Consider the following 20,485-nt stretch of genomic DNA (forward strand, 5'->3'; position numbering starts at 1 on the left):
TCTGATTCAAAACACAAATAAAGGTGAAATGATAAAACAACCAAAGACTGGATCACAACGCTTTCCAAGGAAATGAACAGACCGAAATAAATGTTGTTCCACTTTGTTTTGAAATCAGTTCATATTTGGCCTTCTACTCAACAAACCTAGGATGCTGGTTAACACCTGAACCTCATGAAAGTTGAACCATTGACCACAAGAGGGAAGTCAAGCTCACACTATAGACCTACAGATTCTTCAAACAACTCTATAGATGATACATACACATCCCCTAACACTGCCCAATAGATGCTAACCAACACTCAATTATCAGTGGAGAGATAGCTTTGAAACACACAACCTGTTAAGTGGTTGTTGAAGGACACTGAAGAACATTCGGTCAGCATTACCCGGAGCAGAAATGCCTGCAACAACTTTAAGTGACTGTGAACTGCTTCTTTACTAGACCTCCACTTGCACAATATAAGATGAAAGTGTGTTGTTCTTGGTTACAGAGAACGCATGCAAGCACCTATTTACATCCTACGTCCAAATTTGTGAAATTAGAAACCTAGAGATGTTATTTAAAATGATCCTACTGACATCCTGTAAAATGCTGATAAAGTCACAAACACAGCAGAGCAACTGTAATCTGAGATATCAAAGTTCTCGGATAGCATATTTACAAGAATACACAAATAAAATCTCCACAACGCCCTCAATTTGTCTTGACTCATATCAAGTATTAACGTCAGATCTTTTTTCCATCATTCACGATCTAAAAAACATAGATGGCTACCATGCTTGCTACGATATGTAGAGATCATCTTTTCCTCACAAAGTATCATGTTAATTGCTTTGCAAATTAGACCAGTGAATGAGAAGAGCTTGACTACAATGAAACGACCAATAGTCTGTAAAAATCCTTCATAATATATTCGTTCCATCCATCCTATCCGGTGATGTTGGTCGAACAGACACCTGCTCATTCAGAGTCTTGACCTGCACACTTCATGCGTCACTCATTTGACAGTTGTAGGGTTTATAAAGGACAAGGGCTTTCTGGCCAATGCTCAGATATGTGATGAAGGTGCTGATTTGTGATACGTCCCAGTGGGTGCCGTTCCAGCTCGGGCTGTGAGAGCGGTGCTGGCCTCGCTGTACATGGACGAGCCTGATACAGGTGGCTTCCGGGTCCTACAAGGGAGGTACCGCGCCACAAAGCGTCTCCAGGACTCCAGAGTCTTCCCGGACCAGATCCAAACACCTGAGGTAATGCCTACTACAAGGCACATGAAGTATTTCAGCATGAAGACAGCATAGTCCGGCCCCACGCCAAGCCGCTGGCGCTCGGACGGGCAAGAACAGGCCAGTGCCCGCTCCCAACCTGGCCTGTAATGTTGCTCATACACCAGGCAAGCCACCACAATAGTTGCGGGCACGGTATACAGGACGGTGAAGAGCCCAATCCGGATCATTAACTTCTCCAGCTTGTCTGTCTTGGTGCCACCCTGTTTAATAACGCTACGGATCCGGAAAAGTGAAATGAATCCGGCCAGAAGGAAGAGGGAGCCAGTGAAGAGGTAGACGACCAGCGGTGCCAATACGAAGCCACGTAGGCTCTCCAAACTCTGGTTGCCGACGTAACAGATCCCAGCCACGGGGTCACCATCCACTGAACTCAAAGCCAGGACAGCGATGGACTTGACACTAGGGACGAGCCAAGCAGCAAGGTGGAAGTACTGCGAGTAACCCGCAATGGCCTCATTCCCCCATTTCATTCCTGCCGCCAGGAACCAGGTGAAGGAAAGCACCACCCACCAGATGGAGCTGGCCATTCCAAAAAAATATATGAGCAGGAAAACTAGCGTGCAAAGGGCTGGACCCGTGGTGTCATAGAGGATGTGCTGTTGGTTGCCGGAGCCCTCGCAAGCTACTCGCTCATGGCCCGCAAGCAGTCGGACGATGTACCCCAGCGACACAAACAGATAACAAGCAGCCAGGAAGATAATCGGCCGCTCTGGATATTTGAAACGTTCCATGTCGATGAGGAAAGTGGCCACAGTGGTGAGCGTCGAGACAAAGCACAGCACCGACCAAAGGCCGATCCAGAAGGTTGTGAAGGCACGCTCATCCAGGGAGAAGTAGGGTTGGTGGCAAGGCAAAGCGCAATTGGGTAGAGAGCCGGTATGTACCCGGTTATGAAGAGGATGTGTGTCCTGTTTAATTGTCACGAGGGGATTTCGACAATGGCACTCACGTTCACATTTCTGCGGCGGAGCAGATTTTGCAGTGGCTCTATGTCGTGGCGTTCCCTTGGGAGTGGGTTTGGGGAAAGGAGGTGATTGAGTTGTGGTCTCACTGCTGTTCCTGTCCATACAAAGCCGATCGGTGTCACCCAGCATGGGCAGCTGCTCGCAACTCATCCGCTCTGGCCACTCAAACCCATACTGGATCATGAGTGGGGAGCAACCCCTCTTAGCCCTCTCGCACACAGACCTGCAAGGCGGCAGAGGCTTTTTGTAGTCCTGAAGACAGATTGGGGTGTACATACTGCACAGGAAGAAAAGCAAGTCCGGGGAGCAACGGATCCGGACAAGTGGCCAAAACTGGTGCACTTCCAAGCCGACTTCATCCTGGGTGTCATGATTGAACTGATTGGGCATGTAGGTGTGATTGTATCCAATCCCTTTGCACATCGGTACGGTGATGGGCTCACACACTATATCCTTAGAGGCAGCATCTCCAAGCCGAGACAGTTGCAACAGCAGCAGAACGTGAAGCCAAAATCCGACCAGGTACATCCCTGAGGACTCCATGGTGAAATGATGCTTATCTGCAGGTTTCCTCATACTGGAAAACTATTAATTTCAATTCTTGAGTATTTTCTCAGCTCAGATTTTTCCCCTTCCTTCCTTTCTTTCTTTTTTTAATTTATTGCTGCGTTTCGGATAGAAGAAATCCCAAAAGGAAACCTTAATTGCTCCAGCAGCATGTCCACAGTCCACAAGGTTGTAAATCACAGTGAAGTTTCATTCCAGATCCCGAGCACACTTTCTTCCAACTGTGTGAGTGCATTTCATACAGACCATGATCCTAAACACGGGCTGAAAGAGTAAGAGAACAAGTACAGTTAAATCAAACAATAGCTTAATAATTCTACAGAAAATCATAAACCGAATTGAGCGTCAGAACGTACCTGGAAAAGCACGCGCATCCGTGGACTAAATGGTCAATCATTCACCGAGTAAACCTTGTTAAGGTCGAAAGTTCATTTCCCGCACTTTGTAGCAAAGTAACATTTTAAGCGTCGGTTTCCTTTCTGATCTGCTTTAAATTCCACATGGCAGGTGAATGTATCCGATGAATGCAATCCGGCGGATTCACAACAAAAAAAAGACGCCGAAAAATCTAGAAGAAAATAAGAAAAAAAGATACCTGACGTCCAAAAATAATTTCGTTTTTTAAAGTATAATAAGGGTGAATAGGCTAATAAGAAAATAAAATCACCTTTCGCATTAGTGCTCAGAGCAACAGGTTTCAGGTGCTTCCTGCCATTTCCTTCAGTGTGTTTCCCAGCAGCCCACTGGAGTCCTTTCACGCACTTTAACATGTATAAACTCCACAATTCCACGCCAAACTCTTCTAGTAATTTGTTGAAACGGTAGTTTTCTGTGTGGCAGAGCGTGCGTTCCCTCTGTTGGCTGCGGAGCCAGTAATTACTCACTCTGTAGAGGTTCAGTGGAGTGAAAATACTCCACCCGCAATGACACGCCCACAACTTTCAGGCCCCAACCCCTTTTTCACCAGGGGCCACTGACAGTCATCTGTGTGGAAACTAAACATTTCACTTATAGATATCATTTCTGTTTTTGGTGTAACAGGTGTCGTCATTCATATCATTGTGTGAAATTAAGCTTTTAATCGTTTAATGAGTCCTGAACTATGACATGGTTTCCACCCTAAATTGAATAAAAAATGTGATAGTTACACTGGTTAGGCTTACTAGAACAATGGCTTAAAAAATCAACAAAATGAACATTTATGTTAGCTAAAAAAAATAAAAAAACACTGGGAAGATGTCACATGTTACTCATCTAACTGTAATGAGGATGTTTAAATTAGTCAGTGGAGATTTGGAGGGGAAGTGAATTAGTGGTGAGTGTGTTGATGTGTGTGTGTTTGACTATGAAAAGACCTTGAGTCTCTTGTGCAAGTGTATCCTGTATTACGGTTGTGTTTACCCACTAGGCCCATTCAGGACAGACGGAGCAGTGCAAACACTCAGATAATGACTCCTAACGCAAGCTTAATCACTCACGCCTCGACGAAACAAAGAAAGCAACAGAGAGGAGCACCTTGCCACACTGATACACTGTTTGCGAACAGCTAGTGTGCACTAGGGTGCCATTTCTAGGTCAGAGTTCAGAGGTTGTTTGCATTTTTGTGATGTTTGGAATCATCAACCAAATAAAACGAGTCCAAATCAGGTGATGTTTGTTTTTGTCCTGTTTTGTGGTAAAGCGCTGAAGTCATTTCTGGTTCCATGATTCTGTGAATGATTTAAAAACTTGTTGTTAACTTGAACTTAAGTTTAACTAAATACTAAAAAAAAAAAAAAATGTTAATAAAGCTGAAATTAAATCGAAATATTACTTGAAAAACCTGAAAATGAAATACGCTGCCTGGAATAAGTTTCAGTTGACATATTAAAATGACTAAAACAGAGTTTAAATAGAAATATAAAAAAAACTGACAAAGCATATATTAAATTTCAACTAAAATTAAAATGAAAACTAATAATTAAAAAATAAAAGCCATTAATTGATACTAAAATAGTATACAAATAATACTATAAAAATAACATTGTCAGCTTAATTTCAAAATGTATAAATAGCATTGAATTAGATCACAAGTGGCATTTATTTCAAAGAAAGACAGCACTAACAGTTTTAAGCCAAATGTTTCATAAAAAGACGTTTATTAGTTTTTAAATCATAATATAATAGATATACCATTCAAAATTAAGACACCCAAGTTGTCAGATGTTAGTAGATCATATTCATAGTTAATGTGATGTGTAAACGGAGGAAAAATGACATCACATTCTCTAGAAATCATTTTGGGAACATCAAGTTAAAAGTCATTAGAAAATAACTTTATAAGCGATAAAGTTACTACTTATGGGAGCCACTGTATGTAGAGTATAGTATATAATACTGATAAAGTGCAGTGAAATTATTGCACTATCCAGAGAAAAGTGAGACAGATTGTTGCCCATTCACGTCTGCACTGGTGCTATACAAACTCCACCGTTACTTACTCAGACAGGAAGCATGTTTAGGAATTCTTCACAGAAGGGTGGATTTCTCTCTCTCTCTCTCTCTCTCATTGTTGATTCAGTATTCTGTAATCTCACAGCTTTCTATAAGTCCAAAGGTCTCACAGGGTGTGTGCCAGTATATGTGTGTGTTTAAAAGTGCAAGTGACCAATCCGGCTGCTCCGTCAGGTATTTCTAATGCTCGATTAACACTTAGATGACATCAGCTCACAGAAAGTCTGAGAAGACGAGAGTAAACAGAACTCTACATGCCACAGACTTGCTTAGGAATCAATCATTGAGACAGACGTGGCCACAAATGGCCGCTTACATTGTTTTTCTTGTAATGCTCGAGATGTTTGATTGTGTCTTAAATGCTATGGTAACTGAATCAATCTGTGCACCTGTCTCATAGGTTAACTACACACATTGTGACACATTAACTCCAAAACCCCACCTTAAGGAGTCACACGAGCGCTAACTGACTTCTTTCTATATACTGTGTCTATGCTATGTTAAGCCTTGCTATAGGGAAATTGCTAGTATGCATACTTGTATCTATAGTACTTAGCTAGTCGGTTGAAATAGTGATATAACCTGTGTGAGGAAATATAACCTGATTAAAATCAGTCTCAGTCATGCTCTAGATAAATCAGGCTTGGATTTACTTTAGTTGAGCAGTAGAGCGTTGTCAGCGTCCAATGATGTTGAAGCGTGATGAGGTGTGGTGCACACTATCCGTCTGTTTTATTTTGTGATGTCTCCTGGGCATGAAAATATCCCATGGTGGTTGGTTTTTCCTCTATTTCTCTTTTCCACTCCCTCCTCTTTTTCTTTACATGCCTGAACCTGTGTTTGGGCAAATGCTTTTATCTGATAATCGACTCTCCGTGTCTGTGTGTGGACGGACAATTCGTACACAATGCCAATGTGATGCAATCTCACCAAATTGACCTTTTCTCATCTGCTCTGCCTTTCCTGTCTCTGTCACGAGAAGATGATATGATATGGGATGCTTTTGTTGTATTTTGGGGAAGTACAGCGATAGAATATGGAATTGGAAAAGCTCTTTTAACATGACCACCATTGTAAAACTTCAGCAGTTAAAATAAAATAAAAAAGATACTAACAAACAATATTTATAATAATTCTATAATTATTTTAGATGTTAGAAAATATGAAATGTATTAGAAATACTTTTATTGATCAGACTGATAAAAATACATAAATAACGAACAAATAAATTCTGTTCAACATTCTATTCATCAAAGAATTCTGAAAAAACTATCTTTTCCACACACATATGAAGTATTAACTGTTTTCAGCATTGATAATAATGATAAATATTTATTGAGCACCCAACGAGCATATTAGAATGATTTCTGAAGGATCATGTGAAACTGAATGATGCTGAAAATTCAGATTTACCATCACAGGAATAAATTACATTTGAAAATATATTACAATAGGAAACAGTTATTTTGAAGTGCAATATTATTTCATTATACACTGTCTACCAAATAAAGGTGCTTCACGATGCCATAGAAGAACCTTTTTTGTCTAAATGGTTCCATAACGAACCTTTAATGTCTGAAGGTTCTATGTGGTGAAAGAAGGTTCTTCAGATTATAAAAAGGTAAGAAAGAGATGGTTCTTTAAAGAACCTTTGACTGAATGGTTCTTTGTGGAATCAAAAATGGTTCTTAAGGGCATCGCTGTGAAGACCCTTTTATGCACCTTTATTTTAAAGAGTGTATTTATGTTTATTTTTTTTTATTTTAATAATTTTGAAACAAATGGATTGTGTTTGATATTTTATTTAATGCAAAGATACATTTTTAATTTGTGGTTTAAGTGTCCATATAATAAGTATGCACTCACAATGTACTGTACTGTACATTTATATATCATAAAAATAAATCATATGAAGTATATAGCTTGATTGTTAAACATTGATATTTAAGGACACAAGCATGAAAAAGCAGAACTTGAGAAAACACAGCTGACGTCGGGGCTTGTTATTGCTCTATGCTGATCGTGGGTTCGTGTTTTTATGCGGCAAGTGGACGTTAGGGAACCGGGGGGTTGAATCAGACATTCTAACCCCTTTTTCATGAAAACTGGACCCTAGTGCTCCATCCAATGTCACTATTGTCTCCACCCCTCCTGCCTCCATTCTGCAGTTGTCTTTTTCTCCTTAAACCACCCTTTTGTTGTCTTTTTCTGATGGCATTTCTGGCCCCTTGTTGTCAGAGTCCTAAATGAGTCTTGACTGGCCTGTGGGCCACTGGAGAAGCACAAAGGAGAACGTTCCCCTCGCTACAGTGGAGCCATTGTGGCTTTCAACAATGCACTAATTGGCGACGACAATTAAGCACGACCAACACTCAGGTTCAATTTGCCCACTCCTCAATACAAATCACACGCAAATGAGTCAGACCGTGCACACGCAGCTCACACACACATTCACACGGTCCTGCTAAAACAACAGCTATCCTCATAAGCAGAGCGCAACTACCAAATATACGCTCCCACCCCTTCAGCCAGTTCATGTTAGGTGTGAAGGGAGACTCGTACTGTGAGAGTGATGGATGGACAAAAGAATGGAGCTGGAAATTTTACAAAAGATATTTCCCTTGGGACGATTGCTATTTGTATTTTTCCCAAAAAAGATTTGATCAAAAATTCTGCTTTGATATCAATAAACAAGGCATCTAAAGTGTTGTTTCTCTTTCTTTGAGTTACAACTTCAGCATAATTCACCTATTGTTCATTGTGTGCGGAAAAACAAATCACAGCATATCCCTAAAAACATCCTCTTGACACAAAAAATTCTCCAAAAAAGGACACGACAAGTCCAGATATGTGTGAAAACACCCATCTTAAAGGCATCTTCAGCATTGAGCTGTCACATTTTAAGACCGTAATGGAGTCTGGGATCAGCAGGACGCCTCGATTTTAAGCCCGGCCTCGAAAACCAGCTTTAAGAGTTAGTGAACAAGCACATTCACACAAAAACACACACAAAGGAGGGAAGACTTGGCATGTTCTGACCCATCGGCAGTGGTTGGATCCTGGTGGATTATTCTCAGTCAGAGAAAGGCTTTAGAGCTCTCTAAGGCCAGGACAAATTACCGTTCTCTTTCAAGAGAAGAAAAATAAAAGCAGGGGAGGAGGAAAAAACATGAGGGAAGTGTTGAAAAAGTAAACCAGGGAGGAAGCGTCTGGGGTGGCCAGCCATTAACTTAAGCGAGACATCACTCAGACAAGAATCGGGAAAGGTTTGCAAAAAAATATTAAACAAGTCTGGTCCTTTTTTTCAATCACATGGAAGGTATATGGTATAGACATAAAATATGTGACCAAAAAAATTAAAATAAAAATCACACAGGTGTCCACTGAGACCATACATATGGATGTATGTGAAATATTTTGCTTGGATTTTTTTATTTTTATTTAAAATAAGAATAAAAAGTGGGAAGTGTACAGTGTCCAAATACAGTTTATCTTCTGTGGTGGTTTTCATGGCGAGAATTTTTTGGGCTAAATTATATATAAATATTTTGGCTAAAAACTCTAAAACTGTATTTTTTCAAGAGAATAAATAAAATAAATTAAAGAAAGATATAGCAGGGCTCAATTTTTTTTAGTTATATTTGTCATTAAATGTTGAATTTTTTTTTTTATATTCTTTTCTTTACTTCAAAGAAAATGAACTCACACAAAAATAGTTTAAAAATAGTTTACGACACATTCTTCCTGATGCTCTTAAGACTATCACAAGTCATTTTTGCAATTTGAACAAATCCCATTTATGTATCCAACTAAATAACATTAACTGAAAAATCTGCAGAATTTTTCAGTTTTCCAAAAAAAAAAAAAAATTACAAAAGGTGTATAACACATCTAAAAAAACCAAATGTTTTCAAGGCATAAACAAAATGTAGGTTTAAGTTCAACGAATGTGACATTTTCAGTATTTTTTGGTCAGCTGGCCCGAAACTCACTTACACTGGCCCTGGGCCAGAAGACCATCCTTACTGTTGAGCCCTGGATAGGTTGCACAAATATTTAAAATGCCTTGAAGATGAAGAAAATACCTCCATAGTAACGGTTCTCAACAGAATCATGATATCACTAGACTGAATTTCAAATGTTTATACACCAGTACCACTGTGCAAAAAATTAGAAGCCTCATGCTGTGGTCTCTAACAGGTCCAGTGGTTATTGGTAAAACTCCAGACAGAACCAGATACAAGCATGTGGCTTTTAATTTGGGATTAGCTCATGAGTCAGTGCTTAGACCCTCTCCGGTGCACCAGGACCTAAAAGAGAACACCACAACCACAGCCACGACCATGATGCGTTTGTTCCACTGCTGCTATCTTGGATTCTGACCAAGAAAATAATCTGTGAAGAATTGAAATTACTTACAAAATCCTAAAATCAATTCAATCAATGACGACATTAGTGTTGAAGCATAAAAAGAGCAGAACGTCTTAAGCAATTTACTTTATTGGCAACAGTAGTAAAAAAGAAAAGAAAAGAAGACCTGGAAGGAACCCACACCAGTACTGAAACACAAATATTTGTAGTTGCATAAGAGGTTGTCTGTAATGAAGAGTTTGCAGAATACAAGCAAGCACAGGGAAAATCCAGAAACTGATACAGAAATTACAGTGAAGAATATAAATACAATAAATACTTCTGAAACAAAACCGATATGTAAATATACAACTGAGGGCAGAAAAAGAACCTTCCATTACACCTTCAACAAATATGAAATAAAAGACCAATTTGGTGTACTGAAAGAACAAAAGATATTCACCAAGTACATCCACCGAGTTCCCTTTTTGTTTGTCCCTCCATGACCATTATTCAGTGTGTTAAGAATCCCTGATTTTAAAGAACAGTGCGAATAATGCAATGTGACAACACATCAAACTTTCAAAGCAAACCGATTGCAAACACACCATTATATTTTATAGTATCATGTAAAACATGGTGCATTTAGCTCCCTTCAAGCTTAAAATAGTAAAATGATGAGTTCCCTTATGGGATCGTCAGATTCCTTTTCTTTTAGTAAGGTAAGTAAAGGTCTTCGCCTTCAGAATACGAAAACACTAAGTGATTATATTACGAAATATTATATAGCCTGATATTCGGATTAGTTTAATAAATACTGAAATCTCTTTTGAGTGACTATAGCTTGCGAATCGAAAAATATCAACAGGCCGATGCATTGGCTTTTCATTTAAGGCAGGCAAAAAGATTCAATAAATAGAACAAAATACTTTGAACAGCTAACATGATCATCCATCCATACATCTACATTGTCCTATCACACACCAACCATACGTAAACTAAGACTGAATCTCATTTAACTTGGTGCAAAACATATGGAATTAACACAATTTCTCATAAAACAAAATGTAACATGGTGGCAAATGATATGTAAGTTGACCTAGACCCATCTCAAAGAGTTCAATAAGTGACACTGTCGGCCAGTATTGAACTAAATCTCAAAACAACCAGACTGTTTCAAGTCCAGTATAACAAGTAACTGTTTTTTTTGAATGTGCAAGTGTTTTATATCAGTAATGTTGAATGTGATTTATATCTGAAGCCTCTGTTTGCTGGTGAGGTGTCCAGGAAGAGACGTCCACTGCTATTTTCTGTATGCTTATAGAAGGGAGAAAAAATAACTGTGATATTCTGGATTCAAGTGAACATCCTAAAATGTCAGTCAGCTTGCTACGTTTACAACAGGGGTTTTCTAGTTGAAAAAGTCCTTTTTTTGTATGTCTTATTGTGCACTTTGCACATATTGTCCAACTGGAGAAAGACAGGTCTGGCCAAAGTCAAATAAGGCAGCAAAAGAAGGGACTTTATTGCCAATACTAATTTCAAGTAGCAAGAAAACTTCAGTATGAACGCAGAGAGGCATCGAGGATCCAAAGCAGAGGTTAGATGGACATGAATTATGAGCTTGTCCACAGCGGGTTCGCTTTACATTTCTTGTTAAAAAGACGTATGAATGCTAAACAAAGCCCTGGAACTCTAGACTATAATTTCGGGGTTTGATGGCCCAGGGTAGTTTGTAATCACAGACCAGGCGGTTAGCAAGAACAACGTGGTTCAGCTGCTTATAGGCAGTGCCATTGAGTGTTGATAAACAGTCAAACATTTTAAACTCCAGCTGGATGGGACGAGATACCAATCCTTTTTCACAGTACAACGCAAACCAAAGCTGAATGCGTTGAGATAAAAACGGATATGGCAACATGCTCTGACTGAAAGTGCAATGATCTTGTAATAATAATAATTAAAAACAGAAACTTAGGGACAAATCATAAATGCAACGTGCAAAAATGCAAACATGTGTAACAGAAAAAATCTATTTTTTGTTCCAAGGATGTTTATCTTCATCTTCAGCCATCATGCGCTCCAGATCAAGGGTCTTCAGCATAGTAGGTTAACTACAGCGTGGAGGGAAACCTAACAGAGGGGCCAGATTCCCATCTCAGCAGCGCTCATTTTCACCGAACCATTAATGGATTAGAAGCTCTGTGTCCAGAAATTGGTTTGAATCATCGCTCTTGGATTGTGAATCTGCCAGAAAGTGCATTATTTTACATCTGTCAGTGGGAGTGTGTTTATGTGCAAGTGTGTGAGCGTACTTTGCCTGTATTTGTCGGTTGGCCCTGGCTGTCATTTGGTAGATGAAAGGGAAGGGTAAATTGGTATCATTATGAAGCCTCTGCTCTTTGGGAGCTGAATTATTGTCTCTGTGCCTATCTCTCTCAGGTGAGGGAGAAAGTAAAAAAACAAAAACGCCTCTGTTCCTCGGTTTTCACGGAGCACTTCCACCGAGGGAGCACGGAATCTTGTCCTTAGTGGATGCAGCAGCACTTGGACTTCATTAGTGCAGTGTGCTCGGGCACCGCTCTCCGTAAACCGTCTCAGGTGTCCAGCTCAAAGCAGTCCAGCACCTCGTCATCAGGGCTGTCGTGAGGGCCGTGTCTCTTCCAGAATGACGCCGGCTTCTTGTGCAGTTCTCTCCGCACGCATCGCGGGCACGGCTGGGCTCGCATCCGACACTCGGCATGGAAGACGGCACCGCAGCCCTCGCACCTGCATTTAAAACATACAAGATCACCGATGGTTGAGCCAAACATTCACTGACACTCACAACAGTGCTGTGGAAAAGTCTTTGACCCCCTCTGAATTTCCCCATCTGGATTATTAAGTTAGTTAAAACATTTGCTTACTAAATAAAAAGTTTAAAATTAGGGGTGGAACGGTCCAAGTTTATTATGGTTTGGTTTGTATCACGGTTTTGGTACGGTTCAGTATTTTTATGGAAAAACTATAGTGTCAAATAAAAATAAAGAAAATAAGAATAATCTATCTAACTACAAGCAACAACACAAATACATACAATAGAGTAAAGATACAAATAAAATGAGAGTTTTTTTTAGGTAGGTCTATAGCATTAGTTTTTAGGGACAGACATTGAATAAAGTAATCAAATGTAAAAAAACATTGCATATTTGACTATAAATTAAAGATGAATCTTTATTAAAGTTACAAAAGCGATTCAATCAAGAGCAGTGAGTGATTTCTTTGTTGTTGCTGTTTGATTAAAATTAAGAAAGTGCTGTCACTTTAAGAGAATGCACCGATCCTGTATGTTCAGCTGGCTATGTCTGCTATAGAATACTTACCAAGACGGCCATATATATATATATATATATTCAAATTTTTTATTGTATTAATATTTAACAATGTTACTGTTTTAACTGTATTTTGCTCAAATGAATGCAGTAAGTTTGTTCAGCCTGTATTACACTCACATCCATCCATCCATCAGTCTCCCTCTCTTTCTCTCAATGTGTGTGTGTGTGTGTGTGTATATATATAATACAAGCTAAAGAAAAGTTCCCAATCTATATAAAGCTCCCTCTTTACTAGAACAATTAGGAGCTCCAGGGCTCCTCAGTCCTCTAAAGAGCAACAATTTCTTTCTGTGCACCATCATGGGCGGTAGTAGCCCAGTGGTTAAAGTTTTTGACCTGCCAAGCCAAGACTAAAACCCAAGATCACTGTTGGCCTAGAGGTTGTGCCATACTAACCAGAAGTACTACTGGCGGTCTATTCCTGAAAATGGTCTACACTTTGCACGAAAGCATTACAAAGGCCTTGTTTTTAATAAAAAATTGAAAAACTCTTAATTTGATTTCCTCTTACAGAGAACTAAGAGTTAAACAGACTACCAGAACTGAAAATGTCTTACAATTTGAAGCACGCCCAACATGAATAAAACCTAAAGCCTGCTAACAAGATAATACTAGCTGACAGGATGTCTATTTTAAATTGGTCTCTATAAATAAATAATTCTTTCCAACAGTAAGGATCCAAAGCCATAAGGGCTATGGTGTACTTGCTCCTCAGAGAGGTGTGGTGATGGTTTGTGGAATTTATGGATTTACGTTGGGGTGTGGAGACACCTTCTGCTCTTATGACCACACGCTTGTGCCCTATTGAGCATGCAATGTTACAGATACAACATGAAGTGCATACAAACACACCCAGAAAATTCTGGATAAACTAAACAGTGAAGCAGTTAGTGCAACACCTGGATCCAGCTGTACTAACAGACACACTCAAACTGCCTGGACAGACCTGAATGGATCTATCAGTGAATAAATATCTACTAACAGTAATGCAGTAATTTGATTTATATAATTACATATAATCAATCTGTTCGTGCATTCAGTCCTTTGCTACGTTGTGCTCAAAATAATATACATTTAAATAAAATTTATCAGTAAGATTTTTAAAGTTTTTTAATGGAGGCTCTTATGTAGAAAAAACTACAATGTACAATGCAAATATTATTGCAATTTCTAATATTGGTTTCCTAATTTAATATAATTTAATATAGAATTTATTTCTGTGATACAGTGCAGAATTTTCAGCAGCCATTATCCAGTCTTCAGTGTCACATGATCCTTCAGAAAGCAATCTAATATGCGGATTTATTATCAGTGTTGAAACTATTGTGCTGCTTAATATTTTTTTGGAACCTGTAATACCATTTTCACTATTCTCTCTGCTGAATAAAAACTTAAAAATAGAACTCTTACAGACAACAATATAAGTTTTTACTATCACTTTTTATCCATTTAACACATCCTTGCTGAATAAAAGTATTAATTTCATTAAAAAAAAAAATGAAAGAAAAAATTACTGACCCCAAACTTTTGAATAGTAGTGTATAATGTAGCACAAAGTTTCTATTTTGAATAAACACTGTTCTTTTTAAGTTTCTATTCATCAACAAAATCCTGAAAAATGTATCACAGATTCCAAAAAATATTAAGCAGCACAAGTGTTTACAACATTGATAATAAATCAGCATATACAGTGCCCTACAAAAGTATTGGAGCAGTAAGGCCAATTCCTTTATTTTTGCTGTAGACTCTAAATATTTGGGTTTGACATCAAAAAATTAATATGAGATATGAGATGAGAAGATAGCACCTTTTGTTTGAACCCACCCATTTTTCATGTTACCAAAAGTATTGGAACGTGTGACTGACAAGTGTGTTTTGTTGCCCTGGTGTGTCCTATTAATTGATTATTCAAACAATAAATAGCACTGAATGTCTGCGCTCAGTTTCAGATCCGTGCAGACTGCATTTATAGTTAGTTAGACGTGTAACCAACATGAAAACCAGAGAGGTGTCTATGGGTGAAAAACAAGCAATTGTGAAGATGAAAAATCAATCAAACCATTGCACAAACACTGGCAATAGCAAGTACAACCATTTGTAATCTCCTGAGGAAGAAAGAAACCACTGGTGTACTAAGTAACACCTCAAACGGGTAGATCAAGGAAAACATCTGCAGTTGATGACAGAAACATTGTGACATCTGTAAAGAAAGACCCTAAAACAACTGTTAGTGACATCAGCAACAACCTCCAGAGGGCAAGAGTGAAGGTATCACAATCTACTGTTCGCAGAAGACTTCATGAACAAAAGTACAGCGGCTACACCAGAAGATGCAAGAAGAATAGGAGACGAGCCTCAACAATTCTGGGACAAGGTTTTATGGACTGATTTTATGGACCAAAGTGATGGAAAGGCTAAAGTTTGGAGAAAGAAAGGATCTGCTCATGATCCCAAACATACAAGCTCATCTGAAACACAGTGTACACAGGTGTACATTATAGCACACATTACACAAGTAATGTAATGGCTTGAGCTTTCATCGCTTCTTCTGGGACAGTCAGGCTCATTAATCTTCATTAATGATGTAACACATGATGGCAGCAGAAAAATTAACTCAGAAGTCTACAGAAATATTTTGTCTGACAATTTACAGAAAGATGCAACCAAACTGATTGAGAGATCCTTCATCATGCAGCAAGATAATGACCCAAAACATAGTGCCAAAACAACAAAGGAGTTCATCAGGGGCAAGAAGTGGAAGGTTTTAGACTGGCCAAGCCAATCTCCACACTTAAACCCTGTAGAGTATGCATTTTACCTGCTAAAGAAGAGACTGAAGGGAGTAACCCCCTAAAACTGAAAGAGTCTGCGGTGAAAGCCTGGAAAAGCATCACAAAAGAAGAATGCAAAAGTTTGGTGATGTCAATGGGTCACAGGCTTGATGCAGTTATTGAAAGCAAAGGATTTGCAACTAAATATTCAGTCTTTTTCACTTTAATCTATGTTAATCTAATTCTATCTGTTCCAAAATTTCTGGTAACATGAAAAATGGGTGGGTTCAAACAAAAGGTGCTATCTTCTAAGTTGTGTATCAGATCCAGATGAAAATACATGTAAATAAAAGATGAAATTTTAATCTCTCATCTCATATTCATCTTTTGATGTCAAACCCAAGTGTTTTCAGTCTACAGCAAAAATAAAGGAATTGACCTTACTGTTTCAATACTTTTGGAGGGCACTGTATATATATATATATATATATATATATATATATATATATATATATATATATTATATTATATATATATATATATATATATATATATATATATATATACACACACTCACCAGACACTTTATTAGGTACACCTGTTCAATTGCTTGGTAACGTTCAAACCGAGCATCAGAATGAAGAAAGGGGATTTAAGTGACTTTGAACGTGGAATGGTTGTTGGTGCCAGACGGGCTGGTCTTGAGTATTTCAAAATCTGCTGATCTACTGGGATTTTCACACACAACCATCTCTAGGGTTTACAGAGAATGGTCCGAAGAAAAGAGAAAATATCCAGTGAGCGGCAGTTGTGTGGACGAAAATGCCTTGTTGATGTCAGAGGAGAATGGGCAGACTGGTTAGAGATGATATAAAGGCAACAGTAACTCAAATAACCACTCGTTACAACCAAGGTATGCAGAATACCATCTCTGAATGCACAACACGTCGAACCATGAAGCAGATGGGCTACAGCAGCAGAAGACCACACCAGGTGCCGCTCCTGTAGGCTAAGAACAGGAAACGGAGGCTACAATTCACACAGGCTCACCAAAATTGGACAATAGAAGATTGGAAAAACGTTGCCTGGTCTGATGAGTCTCGATTTCTGCTGCGACATTCAGATGGTAGGGTCAGAATTTGTCGTAAAGTACATGAAAGCATGTATCCATCCTGACTTGTCTCAACGGTACAGGCTGGTGGTGGTGGTGTAATGGTGAGGGAGATATTTTCTTGGCACACTTTGGACCCCTTAGTACCAATTGAGCCTTGTTTAAACGCAGTCTACCTGAGTATTGTTGCTGACCACGTCCATCCCTTAATGACTACAGTGTACCCATCTTCTGATGGCTACTTCCAGCAGGATAATGCACCATGTCACAAAGCTCAAATCATCTCAGACTGGTTTCTTGAGCATGATAATGAGTTCACTTTACTCAAATGGCCTCCACAGTAACCAGATCTCAATCCAATAGAGCACTTTTGGGATGTGGTGGAACGGGAGATTCGCATCATGGATGTGCAGCCGACAAATCTGCAGCAACTGCGTGATGCTATCATGTCAGTATGGACCAAAATCTCTGAGGAATGTTTCCAACACCTTGTTGAATCTATGCCACGAAGAATTAAGGCAGTTCTGAAGGCAAAAGGGGGTCCAACCCGGTACTAGCAAGGTGTACATAATAAAGTGGCCGGTGAGTGTGTGTGTGTGTGTGCGTGTGTGTGTGGGTCTATATATATACAAATATAATGTACAAATATGGCAAGGGTCTTTTTCAGACCAGAAAAGTCACACAAAACAATAAAATATGAAACATTTTAATATGAAATAAAGTAACTTAGCAGCCCTAACCAACCATTATTGAGGTTTTATCAGTGTTGCCGTGTGAGTAGCTAAGTTTAAACAGCAGCATCTGTTCTGGGAACTGCACTCCACTTCGCTGGAGAGTCTGAGAGATTCTAGTCACACTGATGGTATGAAGACCAGAGAGCGGTTTATCAGCTGCAGGCCATATGCGGACAACACACAGCATGCTGAAAAAAGCTGAGATGCTCGAGGGATTAACTGTCCCCTTACACAGGGTGGCCTATCACTGCGCAATTGCACCCCAATCCACCGTGTGGGTGTGACTAACATGAGACAGGGGCTGGACAATCATCAGCAATGAGCTGCAGACCATTTGACAGACAACTGGCACTTACAGTGTACAGAGCCGTGGGATATCAGTGATGAAGAAAATCTTTGATGCACACCTGTGATTTGAGGGAAACTAACTTCATGCCTCTACTAAAAATTGTTTTTAGACTAATTAGTAAAACATAATTGTAAAGTTAACTTTGTTAAAGTACTCTGGGCATTATATGTAGCGTCTCTGCTTTCATAGACCTTCAAGATCATGAGACATTTAGAGGTGAAACAGTGGCTACAGGTCTCACCTTTTGGTGGCATTCTCCTGGAAGGGATAGATGACCTGGCCAGTGTGGCAAAGCTCACAGATGAAGCCCTTCTCCCGGCACAGACTACAGTTATAGACGTGAGAACTGGCAAACTTGATCACCTTAGAGAGGAAGGGAGCAAGCTTTCCATCCATGACCTGCAAGAAAGAGAAATACATTACAAAAGTGGAATGGAGTCCTATCACCCACCTCAGTGATAGGACTAAAATATGAGTCACTGTATTTCACGTTAACTATATAATCACAATATAGTTATTTTTGCTGGAAATAAGGTTATGATGGCAGCATTTTAGATAACATTGAAATGTCACAATATTGATTTCAAAGCAAACACTAATACTAGTCTAATGTAAAAATTCATCAAGCATATAGAAGACAAGTAAATAGTCAGCAATAAAATAAAAAATAATTACAAGCAATACAAATTATATAAAGAGTGCTTTAGATTTTTCACGTAGGTCTAACAAAATAAATACTTCAGAAATGTAATACAAAAAAACTTTATGACTTGCAGCTTTTTGTGCACACATTCCAGATGTATTTAAAATGTAAAAATGTAAAATCGATTGAATGGTTTAAAGTCACTTGAACATTTAAACTAAAACTTTCATAAAACTGCAGCACTGCAACATCACATGAGGGTAACTGTGATAACTGCAATAGTCAAAATTTCTAACAGCTGACAAATTTCGATCAGTTTATTGTCCACCCTACAAGACAGAATCGGTGTAAAATAGAGTGCTACACTTAGCAGAAAAGCTTATGCAAATTCACCAAAAAATTAATAAGCAACAGAGGATGCGTAGAACTTTGTGAAAGATGATAATTTGAAGTCTGTGGAACTTTCTGGGAACATTTTGCAGGTGCAGATTCTTTGCAGGCCAACCTACAAGCTTTAAACATGCTGAGAAATGGGATGGAAAAGTATGGAGGAGGAACCTAGGGAAGTGTAAAACATGACCTAAGCGATTCTGCTATGAATTGAGCTTCACTAAATGTGTTCAACAGCTATGAGAGAGGAGCAGGTTCAAAATATCCATGCAAAAATAAAAAATAAATTCCATTATCAAATGGACCGTAATCCCTCCCGTTAACAGTTAGAGGTTTATCTGAGAATTTCAGCGACTGGACAAACACTTAAGAACATGCTACAATGGGAGCCAAGTACAAAAAAAAAAAAAAAAAAAGACATCACATCAGGAATCCACATGAAAACTAATGAATGCTTCGAGAGTGGGGGGTTGGCTACGGCTCAAGGGTGGGGTAATTCCTTTTGGGAGACTGTTTGCAAAAAATAATATGTGAATGCCATTTATCGGCCAGAGTAGTTAAAAATCGGCCTGGTCTTTGAAAGCGGGGTGCTGAAGAAGGCGTATTGTGGGCAGCTGAATGAGATAGGGGAAGGGGTCTAGACCTCCAGTGCATATTCACCAAGGGGGCAGAGACAAGTGGCTACACCTGGCAGCACTGCAGCACACCAATTAAAGGCCCTGCCAGCATTCTTCAGCCCTTCCACAAGGAGCCAGCCAAAGAATGGAGGAGAAGAAGAGGGGACAGTGGAGCAGAGAGGAGAGCTTGGGAGGGTGGGACGCGAGGGCTCGGGGAAGAAGAAAGAATAAAGGAAGGACCACCGCGGTCTCCCACGAAAGACGTGCACGCGCACACACATACGCAGCGTGAACGGGGAGAATGGGTTGAAAAGGGGAAGGTTTGTGTGGGAACAGGGAATCTACTCTCCAGCCATGGCCAAAGTTGCCGGATCATGTTTAGTTACTTAAACATGGTTTGGAGGGTTTTATTGGAGGGTTGTACATCAAACAGTGTACATTTCTTGCATTTCTACATTAATACCTCATTTTAGTACATGGGAGTTAAATGAGTCCCATGTATTGCACCCCAAGACTGGGCGATAAACTTCAAATAATCTATGATTTTTATGGCAATATAAGATTTATGAACAAAAAACAATAACAATCTGGAACTACTAATTTTGTTGAAGCAGAGGGTTCTTCTAATTGTAAATAAATACATAACTAAATAATAATAAAAAAACTTGTTTTATATATTAAATAAGATTATTAAATTATATTAAAAGTCAAAAGAAACTAAACATAAATTATTAAATCCATTTTAAGAATATTTTCATTAGATCCCTTTTCAGCATTTCATTATTAGAAAAAAATTCTTCACATTCCACCAAAGCACTGCACAAGCCAGAA

General features: G+C 39.0%; 2 protein-coding genes across 2 annotated transcripts in view; both read right to left on the bottom strand.

Annotated features, from left to right (window-relative positions):
- Positions 1–12: 12 nt before the first annotated feature.
- Positions 13–3,727, bottom strand: LOC306877264 (frizzled-5). The gene is made up of 3 exons (XM_079428922.1): positions 3,490–3,727; positions 3,179–3,390; positions 13–3,086 (listed from the first exon to the last, which is right to left on the bottom strand). Exon 3 carries the CDS (start codon positions 2,829–2,831, stop codon positions 1,053–1,055), a length of 1,779 nt encoding a protein of 592 aa, XP_079285048.1. The 5' UTR covers positions 2,832–3,086; positions 3,179–3,390; positions 3,490–3,727; the 3' UTR covers positions 13–1,052.
- Positions 3,728–9,801: 6,074 nt separating this feature from the next.
- LOC306876817 (pleckstrin homology domain-containing family M member 3-like) overlaps positions 9,802–20,485 on the bottom strand; it is a 46,366-nt gene continuing 35,682 nt past the window's right edge. The window contains exons 7-8 of the mRNA XM_079428230.1: positions 18,246–18,403; positions 9,802–12,434 (exon numbers count right to left, since the gene is read on the bottom strand). Of these exons, the coding sequence (XP_079284356.1) occupies positions 12,263–12,434; positions 18,246–18,403 (330 nt within the window). The 3' untranslated portion in view covers positions 9,802–12,262. The remainder of the gene's footprint in view (positions 12,435–18,245; positions 18,404–20,485) is intronic.

Source organism: Barbus barbus, assembly GCF_936440315.1.
Source record: "Barbus barbus genome assembly, chromosome: 11".
In the NCBI taxonomy this organism is placed as follows: Eukaryota; Metazoa; Chordata; class Actinopteri; order Cypriniformes; family Cyprinidae; genus Barbus; species Barbus barbus.